This window comes from Palaemon carinicauda, chromosome 37, assembly GCF_036898095.1.
Source record: "Palaemon carinicauda isolate YSFRI2023 chromosome 37, ASM3689809v2, whole genome shotgun sequence".
Lineage (NCBI taxonomy): Eukaryota > Metazoa > Arthropoda > Malacostraca > Decapoda > Palaemonidae > Palaemon > Palaemon carinicauda.
Window position 1 is genome coordinate 69,246,154 of NC_090761.1, and position 13,743 is coordinate 69,259,896.

At 41.1% G+C, this 13,743-nt stretch overlaps 2 protein-coding genes and 1 long non-coding RNA gene across 4 annotated transcripts in view; 1 reads left to right on the top strand and 2 right to left on the bottom strand.

The window, feature by feature from the left end:
* LOC137629771 (dystrophin-like) overlaps nucleotides 1–841 on the top strand; it is a 69,905-nt gene extending 69,064 nt beyond the window's left edge. For both annotated transcript variants that reach the window (XM_068361394.1, XM_068361395.1), the window contains exon 15: nucleotides 192–841. In XM_068361394.1, the coding sequence (XP_068217495.1) occupies nucleotides 192–310 (119 nt within the window). In that variant the 3' untranslated portion in view covers nucleotides 311–841. The remainder of the gene's footprint in view (nucleotides 1–191) is intronic.
* On the bottom strand, nucleotides 312–2,386 carry LOC137629773 (uncharacterized). Its single transcript, XR_011041604.1, has 2 exons — nucleotides 2,145–2,386; nucleotides 312–2,080 (listed from the first exon to the last, which is right to left on the bottom strand). It is a non-coding gene; the product is annotated as an uncharacterized lncRNA (long non-coding RNA).
* Nucleotides 2,387–6,823: 4,437 nt separating this feature from the next.
* The window catches only part of LOC137629768 (mediator of RNA polymerase II transcription subunit 19-like), a 42,850-nt gene continuing 35,930 nt past the window's right edge, over nucleotides 6,824–13,743 (bottom strand). Inside the window, exon 4 of the mRNA XM_068361389.1 lies at nucleotides 6,824–8,526. Within this exon, the coding sequence (XP_068217490.1) occupies nucleotides 8,227–8,526 (300 nt within the window). The 3' untranslated portion in view covers nucleotides 6,824–8,226. The remainder of the gene's footprint in view (nucleotides 8,527–13,743) is intronic.

Genomic DNA, 13,743 nt, shown 5'->3' on the forward strand with positions numbered 1-13,743 from the left:
ATACTCAAGTACCTACTTTATTAATTTTATTCTGGCAGTCAGTTACAATAGTGATATCCTTAATAAGTATTCCAGTGTGAAAGGTTTAAATGAGTTTATAACTTGTCATTAAAGCAATTTATAAAAAGGCAGGTTGTACTATCATCGTAAACATTATTCACGAGATGATAAATTTTCCGATTCTGCAACAGGTGACAATGTAGCCGTGATCGATGGAGGAGTTGTTGAAGCTGCTTGCGAATTGGGAGATGTGTTAGCCGAATACGTTAATGCCGTGCCTTCGTGTCTTCCAGTGATACCGAAAACATAACCTAACAGCCAGGGAGTCTTGGTTTGAAAATGGTTCTTGCTCATGATGATGACATAGTTCTTAAGTACATGTATTCATATTGCTAGTTTTGTATTTTTTTTGCAAGTTATTAGAATGAGTTCTTTAAGAGTAATGATTTACAAAATTAGCAAAATCATTTGTAATTTTTTACTTAAAATTTTTATTCAGTATATATATATAATTTTTAACCTAACTAGCCGATTTTTAGAAGACGTGTGACTGTAAAAGTTATAAAAGGGAGGCTAATTTTACTTCTTTATTAAGGGTTAAATGAGCTGGTAATAACTTGATGAGTGAATGGAAGGTTTAATTTTAGATTATATTGTACAATATTACTGTTTAGTAATTGCATGATCATGTGATCAAATTCACATCTTAAAATAACTTTATTCTATGGGGTTTTGTGGAATGAATTTCGTTACGAGTTAGAAGTTAAAAGGGAAACATCATCTCCTCTTACGTCTATTGATGCAAAGGGCCTCGGTTATTGACAAAAAAAAAAAAAAGAAATACGAGGGAAAATATTTATGTTCAATGAAAGCCGTGAATTTGGTATTTACTGTGTGTCCATCTTTACCGATGACAACATGCAAATGTTGGAACTATAGAGGAACTTTTGAATGTCATCATCGATAATGATGGACTACAACTATGGCTATGACTTTGTGTGTCACATAACTTCGATGCAGTTAAGAACAGCAGATTTTACAAATACTGTACAATTAAATCTTATCCTTTCATTAAATATCAAATTCATGAACTTTTATTTTGGTCTTGGAATTATTAATGATTTTATTAACATTTTTCATTTCTATTCAATTCAGGAGGTTTTTATTACATTAAAGGGAAAATTGATAATTAAATCAGTCTTCTGTCAAAACAAAAATTCCTAATGTTCATGCAGGGAAGTTTCAGATTAAATTTACCAGCTCAATTAACCCAAGGAATTAACACATTAGTGATTACTTTCGTTGATAGCAGTTATATAAAAATCTTTATTAGTAATATTAGTTGCATCTTGCCCCTATTAAAGATTATTTTATTTTTCTGAGATTTATATCAAAGGTAACTAATTAAATAATGATAATTGTTACTATTTATGTTTTTGTACTATATTTGTATGGAAATTTACTTTTTATTGTTATCTATCATGTTTTTAACATTTGGTGTATTCTTATTAGTATTGACACAAGTGACAACGCAAGTTGATGTGAGACGCTAAGACTTCTTATTTTCTGGAACTTATTCTTTTATTTTGCCCACCAGTAGATAGTAATTTTTGTAACATTTTGTGCACTCTTCTAGTTATAGTAAGTATTAAAAGGTGGAGGGTTTGGGTTTATCTTTGTTATAAATAACTAGAAACTAAGAAATAGTAAAATTTTTGGTAATTAAAAGGCCAACATTAATATTAGACAAGACTATTATGTTGCCTTAAAGCTTTGCATGCTAAATATAACATATTAGTTATACCGTACTTATTGAATCCATAGTGTATACGTTTGACTAATTATTGATATGCTTTATAATTCCTGATTAATGATTAACCAATTAATTATTACAAGGATGTGTATTTTCACAATTTTTTTTTTTTCCACAGAGGATTATACACTGCAAGGTTTTATCATTACTTTAAATGTGCAGTGATTTTTCAATGCAAGGGGTACCTTAGTAATGTTTTTAGAGGAATGAGTACTTTATCCTAAAATGTTTGACTCTGTTGGAGATTTTGTAATTTGAATACCAAGCCTGTCTGTATAGATTGCCTTACCTTGTGTAAGACCCGGGCTCTTGCCTGTGGGCAATACCAAGCCTTAACGTTGACAAATTTAACACATTTTAGGTATGTAGGTTATTGTTTGCTTGGTGCATTGTTGTATTAATTCATCAATACCCTCTCATCCTACCATTTTCTTCCTCCCTTTCTCTTGTCCATCCCAATTCCTCCTTGATTCAGTCCTCAAATTCTTTTGGGAAGACCTATTAGGTTAGAAATGGGACTCGTGGTGTTACTACATGATATTATTATTTCTAAGTCCTTTTCTCCCATATCTGTATTGGTTACTTACTTTTCCTTTTCATTCATTTCCTTTATTTAGCTCCTGCCTTCCTGGAAGTCAACTTGAACTTTGGATGTGACAACCTGGAAAAATTATTCACTAGTTTTCTTTAGCTGTGTAATAATGATTGCAATGTACAATATAACAACTATTCAAGCCTATTTTATTTTAGCCTTAGAGAATTTGCCAATATATACCACAAATTAATTAATTAAGTTTTATATTCTCATCACATTTTAGGCTTCAGTACACAAGATTCTTTAGCATCTAACTCCTGTACTCCCCCAAAATAACTGCAAGAAACATGCTTTTCTTCATCTACTTAATTTGCATGAGATTTGAATTGTAGGAACCAAGGTTTAGATAATTTAGTGGTGAAGTGGCCCGTGAAACTGGTTTGATATCTAAGATCAATTCAACTACTGTACTACAAATCTGTGTGTTCATTTTATCAAACTTAGAACAAGCAATATTGTATTGTTTGCATGTAGGTGTGTTAATATGTTGCAAATCTCTAGATTTGATCAGAAAGTTCTTGACTGAGTCTTACTTCCTTCTCTCCTGACTGCAATGAAAAAATTTCATTTCCTAAATCATGTATGACTATCCTTAATTTTCCCTTATTATTGGATATATTTGCTTTCTTTGCATTTCCTGCTTTGGTGTACTGCAGGGATTACAGTTTGCATACAAGACAGTCTTTGGTAAGGCCTGCAATGCATATATGGCAAGCATTGAAGGAAACTTTATTTACTATTTTTATAGCTATTGAGGCCATGTCGCTTTATATGAATATGCTAGTTTTACTTGCAGAGTAGTCCTTAGACCAGGGATATATTTGTAGAGTTCTTCTTCATTGGCGCCTCTTATTATCTAGAGCACTTTTACCAGTATTTTTGGGGCTAGAGCATCTTTTAGGGTATTATTAAGGACCTTTCTTCAAGAAAGAATTGGGTATGCCTGTTCCATCCTTTCACTAGTGCTACTTCTGCTCTTCCCTTTTTATTTTTTGTGCTTGCCAAGCCATTATGAGCATGCAGTTTTAATGGCAGACAGGACTAGGTGACACAGGAACGTAGATTTCTATTTGCTGGTCTTGTGTCACCTGGACAAGTGCTTCCAACTTTGTAGCTTGCATTACTTTCGCTACCCTGGCCATTAGGCACTCCCAGACATTTTTACGCTTTTGGTTTCTATCTTTTGAACAGCTTAGATGCCTTTGAAAAGGATCAGAGATAATTTTACCATGAAAATGGCTCCTATTGTTTTGTATGGAAATTTATTTGCTTATACTACAGTACTTGTTTTGAAGATTAGCAGCCAGGAAGTGTATGCTGTTAGGTAAGATTACCTTGTAAATAATGTGTCCTTTTTTATGCTCTAAGGATATGTTTTTTTTATAATAGAATGAAAATCTATTCAATCAGGATGGAATTTCATAAATTGTCACTATTATTCAAGGGATTTATTACAAAAGATGATTTAATGTAAAATATTAGAGGCCCTTTCTTTGCACAATTTAATTAAAAATTGCATATTCTGCTAATAGTTAAGTGAAACATTCAATATGTATCACACATGCAGCTAAAGTTATTAGTTTTAAAACATTACAGTACATTCCATTTGCATTTAGCTCGCCAGATTCCTTGGAAAAATTATTTCCTGGATTGCCGCAATGTTTTATGCAATTGGAACCTTGTTTTTCTATATCAGTTCTTTTTTAAACCTTTGGCAATTGTCAATTGCTTTAAAGATTTTTAACCAAAGATTTAACCTGTAGGAGATTTTTTTTTTTTTCTTACCTACCCATTGAATGAGGTCCTTTTGTTAGGTAAAATTGACCTTTTTGTATACACCCATTTTTTACTCATTGCCTTCCAAAGGTAAAATTATGTATGAACTTGAAGATGATGATATTCAGGTAGAAATTGTTTCTCTTATCCTAAGTATTGCTTAGTGTAAAAAGTATTTGTTCCTAAGCAAATACAAACCATCATCCTTTATTAGGGGTTAGATTCTAGTGAAAACTGTTTAACTGCCATTGAAGAATTATTGAGGTTCTGGCAGCCACCATCCATTAGCGGTACGAGTCTGTTGGTGCAGAGATTTCATTTCTGATGTTGGCCATCGAGCTGCACATGCATGTTTTCTTCTTCAATTGGCCTAAAAATTTTTACTATTAATTTTTCTCTTTTTACAGTACGAGTGTGAAACAACAAAGCAGCATGCATACGTGTTAGGATTGTCTGATTGACGCTGGCACTTATGAGTAAAGTTAAGGTTGATCCTCATACTCTGTCTCTTGCCTAAAGGCCACGGCTGCACTTCAGAATCCCCTTGTGATGTGGGCAGGGAGCGGTAGTCTCCCAGTGGGCAAGATTTTGGAGTAGAAGGAAGAAGAGATCTAGGAGCAATTGTTCACCGTCGGGTTGTCAAGGTCGGGAAAGTTGGCGGGATCCCCACCTACAATATCAGAAACTCTTACTCCAGCCATTCTTTGCTTAACACTTTAAAGGACAAGCAGAAAACCTATGACCTTAGGCTTGTAGAGCAAGTTCCAAAAGCAGTAGAACTCCCTGCATCCCTTAAAAAAGCAGGGAGGACACTTCTCGAGAAGAAGTTCCATTCTTCAGTTTATAAAGTCCTGGCCGAAGATCTGTTTTGCGGATGAGAAGCGGCCTCTCAGCGAGCCGCCCATGATAGAGACTGTGTATCAGAGTTTTCCACTTATACTTCTCAGAGCACTGTAAACCTGTAAGCAGTATTTCAGGTTAAGCCCAGTTGAGCATACAAGTTTGGCCCCATATAAACAGTGTACCACTAACTCCTTTGAACTAGCAGTCTGCAGCTGGACATCCCAGATACTGCCTAGAGAGAGGAAAGCCATCACCTTGTTGACAAGTCAACCTGCAGAGTGGTTGCACCACTCCCCTCTGTGATATAAAACATTTGCAAAGCACCAACCTCTTTAGCTCGCCTATACCAAACAGAATTCCCAAGTCTGAAGATCTAAGAGTTCATCTGGCTAGCTCCAACCAGTAAGAGGACTGCACAAGGAGTGCCGGGTGCTTTTTAATGGCAAGTCTGAAGATCTAAGAGTTCATCTGGCTAGCTCCAACCAGTAAGAGGACTGCACAAGGAGTGCCAGGTGCTTTTTAATGGCTAAAACTGACCTGGACCAAGGTACCATGGTTGCCTCTCCTTTGCCGGACAATTTCGGGCACCATGCTATGGCCAGAGATAGAAGCTATTGTACTGTACGTATTTCTTGAGGGTCGTCTTTGTAGCGTTTATCCCTTGCTTTACATCCTTCTACAGTACTTTACTTCTGGTCCCACTTGCTTTCTTCCGTCTTGCGCTGCAAAACTTCTTTTGGCTTTTTAGCCTAAATTGATAAATCCAATCTAATCCCTTTGGTAAACAGTACACAGGAGCCCTACGCAACTTTGATCTATTTAATACGGGCCTAGTGTATGATCCCTCCCACGTACTTATGTATAGTGAAATCCATTGGGTCATGCCAGTATTTTATTTTGTTTGTGTGAAGACCCGTGAGACAGAGGGGGGGTGGTTCTCCCCTGATCAGGTATGGTATGACAAATGATGGTAGATGCTCATGATCCACCATCACCTGGCCTACGCTGTTGTCTATTAGTAACTTCCTTGCTTGATGATTGCCAGACTGGGGTTTGGGGGAGCATATAGGTATACCTGCTGAGTAATCAGCAGCCATTGCCTGATCCTAGCTTGGGTGGAGAGGGGGGCTAGGGCACTGAACATAAGTTTATATGGTCAGACTCTACGGCATTATCCGGCTTGCTAGGGCAATGTCACTGTCTCTTTGCTCTGCCATTCATGGGTGGCCTTTTATAAGACTAAACTGATGCAACAGCAGCAACTCAATACCAAGCCCACAGTCCTGTTAAACCGTCTCCAAATGTACTGGTTTCCATCCGACCACCATCGCCTGCTCCTGTTGGAGAAAGGCAATAATTGCTAGAAGATAGTAGAATTTGTCAGTGTCTTTCTCCTTTGATTTGATCCTTCTCCCAATGGGAAGAATTGTATAAGAAGGACATCGACACTGGTAGAGAAAAGAGCTAGCTCACTTCTTGCCAGGTGTCTAGGTCTGTAGAGCTGATGATAAAGCTGCTCCTTTGGAGGAGGGACTACACATTAATCACCAGACGGTGAGAAGTTACTGAAGGAATTGAGGGAGTCCTTGACCAAGCCAAAGCTAACCTCAACACACTCACAGATAGTGTTCTTGGAATGCTCAAAGAAGAATACACTTATGCAATGGTATCACCAGCAACAGACGAGTTAAAAAGCAATACCGTCACCAGCAACTGACAAGTTACTTCCAATGAGGACTAAAGATTTTATTTCCATTGGAACAAATTTTATTCTATAAAATCAGACTCATCATAAATCTTATTTACTAGTTTATTCACTAAGTTGAGCATAAAATTATTACACCAAAGAAAACCAAAGGACAGTACTGTATTTTTATATACGACAATACATTCATCCTTGATGTCGCATAATTAGCCATATGATACACAAACTGAACTGAAACTATGTTTAAAAGTGGTTCCATGGTTAAATGAAGACTTCTGTATTGCTTGCAAATTTTAGCTTGAAAGCTTTACTGTTCTAAGTAGTTACATTTAGATTCCTCTCCAAACAAGTGACCTTTAATTTCATAACATTCAGTTTGTATACCATTCACTGTCCTAGAAAATGAGATCAACATTCCTAGTTAATAATTTTTAACACATTGGATACCAATATTACACCACAAAAATCTGAAGAGGTCTACAAATATAATGTTAAATGGTGTTTTAACTAATAAAACGCTGCTAACAAAAATTAGTTCCGTTGCTCATAGTGTGTAGTACTAAAAAGAAGTCTAATTCTGTAAGAATTATGATTCTCTTTTAGGTCAGTGAAAAAATTCTATGATAAAAGAGCAGTCAAAAAATATTTTACACTATGAAACTTATTCCAGCTTATATTCCCAAAATCAAGACACTAAAGAAGACTGGCCTTTTATATATATATATGGGACATTTTACATAGCAATTACAGTAGCCTGTAACCTCTGTCTACCTATAATACAGTATATTTGTTTTACTGCACTGCAGTAAAGAAAAACAAGGGAAAAGCATAAATGGAAAATTAAGAAAGACTATGGCTAAAGCCTGGCAGTATCCTTCCTTGGCGAAGGGCTAACAAAGTACAGTAGGTGGCATATGACAGAGCAGGGGGAAAAGTATTCAAATAATACATCCATAAACTCTGTGCCCACTACAACTGTGCAAAGAAATTAATTGAATCTTTCTCGAGACCATTTTTATATAACTTTGTCTGATATCTATTGTGTACCTGAAAACTGATGACAACTGAAATCTTTGTGCAAGACCCCACACTTCTTGGCAACAGTAAATCATTCAACTACTAAAAAGCAGGATATACTAATTTCTGATTATTGTATAATTACAAGATATCATAATATACCATAACTCTTAATCCCTAACTCTCAAAACGTCAAAAATAGAAGATACATATGGTATATACATGAGATACAATGTAAAATAACTAGAAGTTACACATTTCCAACACTTCAATAAAAACTGACACATTTTCCAAATAAATAGTTTCAAGCACCAACGCCAATCACTGGGTAACTTCTGTCACTTGTCTGTGCAATACGCTACACAAAATATCTCGGAGCACTTTGAACATACTTTGTAAAACAAGAATCATATAATGTTTCTGCAAAGAAGTACGCATCAACCCAAACGGTTTCCTTTATTTCATTACAACACAAGATTAAATCATAATTCTATTAGGATCAACTCCCGAAGCCCCGGGATATTCTGGGGAATGCTTCTGTTTTTTCTTTTTCTTCTCTTTCTTTTTCTTTTTTCTCTCCTTGTCATCATCATTCTTTTTCTTCTTGTGCTTTTTCTCATGGATGTCTGACCCATCTGCTAAGCCATCTTGTGTTGGTGTTTCTCCTGGCTTAAGCTTGTGCTTCTTGTGTTTTTTATGTTTTCTCTGGCCAGGCGGCTGATTCATGAACCGATACTGTTCTGGCAGTGGGCCTGGTTGAAGGCGGAAGGCAGCTAACTATTTTTATTGTTTGTAAAAAGAAAATAATTAATGGGGGGGTAAAACTTACCCTTTCATAGCACTATCATAATTGTACATAAAACCTACAAAAAAGGAATTCTAATAAGACTATATTTCTATACTTGCTTGATGTTCATATTACTTCTCTCTGAAAGCTTGGTTAAGCATTTACCCGAAAAACGATTAAATTCCCCATATTCATTTCTATCAATAGATTTATGTCTCTAGTAAAGTAATGAGACATTCTAGCAGATAGTGAGAACCACCGTTAGCTTGTTTAAACCAAAGAGCCTTTGACTTTGTCTGTGTTGACTTTTGCTTGATAACAGCAATTGATTCCAGATTGTTCAAATTGTTTTTTTGTGTATTTGAAGATGTCTTCTAGATTTGTTAGTAACTACTGCGTAAATTATTTCAGGGCAGTCACGATCCCCACTGTCTGTCTCATGTCGGGGACAACATGAAAAATTCGTAGATACAGTAATTTGTATTTTTCCTAACTAAACAAACCTTAGCTATTTAAAGTGGGTAAGTGGGGGTAATTACTTGCGCGTAGCTGAAAGGACGAGCCATAAAATTTTAACGAGAGATTATAAGCCCACCGCTAGTTAGCGGGGACCCTCCCCCCTCACACACACGTGTTGTAGCTCCACTTTTGCTTAAAGGTAGGACTTCATGGGGGACAGGGCTTGGCAAGTTTGATTAAATAGCGAAGGTTTGTATAATTAGGAAAAATACAAATCATCTACGAATTTGTCATTTGTTCCGTAACTGGAATACAAACCACGCTTTTTAAAGTGGGTGACTTAACCCTTAAGAAGGGTGGAACAAGTCCCAGCCATACTGGCTTTTGGCTTGGCCCGGGGACTCATTATCTAAGTGTGTCAGCACTCAACAATAAAGAGTCCCTGCACCTCGCTCGCACCTTGCTATGCAAGGGCTGCAGCCTACGTAAGATGTGTGTGAAGGAATATGTGTGACTCGTCCTAGGGAGTTGACCTGAAGTTCTTTAGATGGAAACTTAAGGCTAAGACTCTCCCAATACCACCTCGTCAGGGTATGGGGGCACGACAGTATTAACTTATACTAGGAACACAAGGGAACATGGTTTACCTGCAGAGGTTTGAGGTCAGCTGTGCAGAGAACCCAGGATGCTGCTTTCTCCATGAGAGGGGAGGATGAAGAAAAGAATAAGGGCCAGGCATACCTTTTCATTCATGCAGAATAAAACTGGGTAACAATGCCCTCAACCCTCTACTACTTGTCCATTAAGGAGCCTGAGGTTTAAACCAGCTGTTGTGCAGCAACCACAGGGCCGATAGAGAAAGTATCAAGCCTCCTGTGGGTCATGTCTTGCAGGTAGTGGGCTGTGAAGGTCGTTTGACGCTTCCACACCCATGCTTGCAGAACCTGCGTCACCGAGAAGTTTTTCTTGAAGTAGAGAGAGGTAGCTACTCCCCTGACATCATGAGCTCTAGGGCGACGTGACAAAGGAGGGTCAGGATTCAGGGACAGATGGATGGCCTTGCGAATCCATGCTGAGATGGTGTTCTTGGTAACCCTCCTCTTCGTTCTCTCAGTGCTGACAAACAAAGCCCGCACTTGGGGACGAACTGCAGCTGTTCTCTTCAGGTATAGCCTCAGACTCCTTACTGGGCACAGTAGGAGATGGTCTGGGTCATCTGTTACGGAACGAAGACTCGAAATCCGGAAGGAGTCGAAGCGAGGGTCCGGCACTCCCGAGTTCTGAGTCTTAGCAGTAAACTCAGGGACAAAGCTGAACGTTACCTCCCCCCATCCCCTTGAATGGGCAATGTCATACGAGAGACCATGAAGTTCGCTAACTCGCTTGGCTGACGCCAAAGCTAGTAGGAACACTGTCTTTCAAGTCAGGTGGCGTTCTGAAGCCTGGCGTAATGGTTCGAACGGAGGTCTCTTAAGAGACCTGAGGACTCCAACCACGTTCCATGGAGGAGGTCTCACTTCCGACTGAGGGCAGGTAAGTTCATAACTACGTATGATTAAGGAAAGTTCTGGCGAAGAAGAAATGTCCACTCCTTTGAGCCTGAAGGCAAGACTTAAGGCTGAGCGATAGCCTTTCACTGCCTAGACTGAAAGGCGTATTTCTTCTCGCAAATACACGAAGAACTCCGTTATTGCTGGAATAGTGGCATCAAGTGGAGAGATACCCCTTCCATGACACCAACCACAGAAAACTCTCCACTTCGCCTGGTAGACTCCTGAGGATGACTTTCGCAGGTGTCCAGACATCCTTTCCGCAACTTGTTTCGAAAATCCTCTCTCTGCGAGGAGATGCTGGATAGTCTCCAGGCATGAAGCCGAAGCGAAGCTACGGCTTTGTGAAAGATGTTGGCGTGTGGTTATTTGAGTAGCTCGTGTCATGGAGTGTCATGGAGGGAGTTCTCTCGGAGGCTCCATAAGGAGTTGCAGAAGGTCCGGGAACCATTCCGCGTGATGCCACAGTGGATCTATAAGAGTCATCGAGAGGTTGACCGATAGTCTGGTCTTGTTGAGTACCCTCCTCATCAGACAGAACGGGGGAAAGGCGTATACGTCGATGTTGTCCCACCGGTGTTGGAAAGCATCTTGCCAGAGAGCCTTGGGGTCCGGGACTGGGGAACAGTACAGCGGCAGTGTGAAATTCAACGCTGTCGCGAACAGATCCACAATCGGGGAATCCCACAAAGTCAGGACTTTGTTGGCTACTTGAGGATCCAAAGACCACTCGGTACTCACTATCTGAGACGCTCTGCTCAGACTGTCGGCGAGCACATTCCTTTTGCCCGGAATGAAGCGAGCCAAAAGTGGAATCGAGTGGACTTCGGTCCATCTCAGTATCTCTACTGCAAGATGGGATAGCTGTTCTGAAAAGGTACCTCCCTGCTTGTTGATGTAAACCATTACTGTGGTGTTGTCGCTTATCACCACCACAGAGTGACCCGCCAAGTGCTGTTGGAACTGTTGAAGGGCCAGAAAAACGGCCTTCATTTCAAGCAGATTTATATGGAGGCACTTTTCTGATTCTGACCACAGGCCTGAAGTCCTGTGGTTCAGAAAGTGGGCCCCCCACCCTTTCTTTGAGGCGTCCGAAAACATCATCAAATCCGGGGGGAGGACGAGAAGATCCACTCCCTTTCATAGGTTCTCGTCTGCCACCCACCAGTGAAGGTTCGTCTGTTCCGCGAGACCCATAGGGATCAAGACGTCCGGAGAATTGTGTCCTCAACTCCACCAGGACTTGAGTCGCCATTGCAGAGATCTCATTCTGAGGCGACCGTTGGGAACTAGACGGACCAAGGATGAGAGATGGCCGAGGAGACGTAACCACAATTGGGCTGGGAGTTAGTCTTGTCTGAGGAAAGGACTTGCGACCTTCCTCAGCCTTGCTATCCTGTCATCTGATGGGAAGCTTTTGTGGAGATTGGTGTCCAATATCATGCCTAGATATACCAGTCTTTGGGAAGGAAGCAGAGAAGACTTCTCGAGATTTACCATGATCCCTAGATCTTGGCAAATTCCCAGAAGTTTGTCTCGGTGTCGAAGAAGGGTTGACTCCGAGTCTGCTAAGATCAGCCAGTCGTCCAGATAACGGAGGAGACGGATGCCGATCTTGTGTGCCCACGAAGATATCAGGGTGACACTCTGGTGAAAACCTGAGGTGCTGTGGAGAGACCAAAGCACAGCACCTTGAACTGGTAGATCTTGCTGTCTAGGCTGAATCTAAGTACTTCCTTGAAGACGGATGGATTGGGATCTGGAAGTACGCGTCCTTCAGATCCAGTGTGCACATGAAGTCTTGCGGTCTCACTGCAAGTCTGACCGTGTCTGCCGTCTCCATGCTGAATGGGGTCTGCTTGACAAACCTGTTCAGAGCTGAGAGGTCGATGACACCTCTCCAGCCTCCAGACGCCTTCTTTACAAGAAAGAGTCGACTGTAGAAGCCTGGGGACCCGTCGACGACCTCTTGGATAGCGTCCTTCTTCAACATGGTCTTGACTTCTGCCCAAAGGGCTTGCCCTCTTGCCGATCCCATGGCAAGAGAGCTCAACGACACTGGATTTGCTGTCAGGGGAGGAAGAGATGTTAAGAACGGGACGCGATATCCTTCGCTGATCTCGGAGAACGTCCAGGAATCGGCCCCGAGTTGCTGCCACCTGTTCGCGCAACTTTGAAGGCATCCCCCCCACTGGTGGACATGCGGGGGGACTGCCAATCCTAGCGTTTGCGACCTCGGCCACTCCCCCTAGGATTCTTGCCTCTCCTGTCCTTGACGGGAAAGGTCTGTTTGGACACCGCTGCCTTTGCTACTATTGCCGGTTTTGTCGTCTTTGCAGGGGCGAGGTTGTTGGGGGTGCTGGAGGCTTATAGGGCTTTGATGTTAAAGCCCTCTGGAGGAGGGAGTCCCGGTTGGACTTCCTCCACCTCTCAGTTGCCTGCTCTACATCTTTCGGCTCAAACAGGCTACTCCCCAAAAGGGAGGAATGTCTGAGCTTACTGACCTCGGCGTTGGGGGACATTCGAGTTGAATCTTTCAGACACCGTATCACGGCATTTAAGGATAGTGTTAGCCCACAAGTTCGAGACTTGGTGGGCCAGAAACTCGATGGTATGAGTGCCTGAAAGAAGGAAGGTCTCCAAGGCCTTCCTGGTACTCTCCTTAGACAAGTCTTCGGATCGTATCAGGATGCCAAGAGATCCCAGCCAGATATCCAGCCACGAAGTGGCCTGCATGGCACACTTCGCTACCTTCTCCTAGCAGAGTCTCCAAGGCCGAGAACGACACTGGCCGGTTGGAGTCTCTCTCGAGAGGGACTCCCCTGGAGACCTCTTCCACCGAGTGGTGGAGGGGAAGAGCTAAACAGAACTCCTCAATGATTTCAAAGTACCTTCTTTGATGGACACGAGGAGGTGGGAGGAGTTTGTTTCCGGCGCTGGAACGGCTGGAGGAGGCTGGCTCTCGAACTTATCTCTGGCACTCTTGACCCCCTGGGACCAGGGCAAAGCCGCGCTGGTTTTAGGGGGCTTTTAAGTACCAAAGACTCGGTCCAAAACCGTGTCCTTGCCCTCTCGAGGAGGAATCTCCGGATCCGAAAATCCGTTAAGGTTCCTCATCAGAGCCAAAACTTGACAAAAGGCATGCTCCGACTCTTGCAGCTCTCCTCCTGATGGACTAGCAGCAAGGTCTCCAGTCCC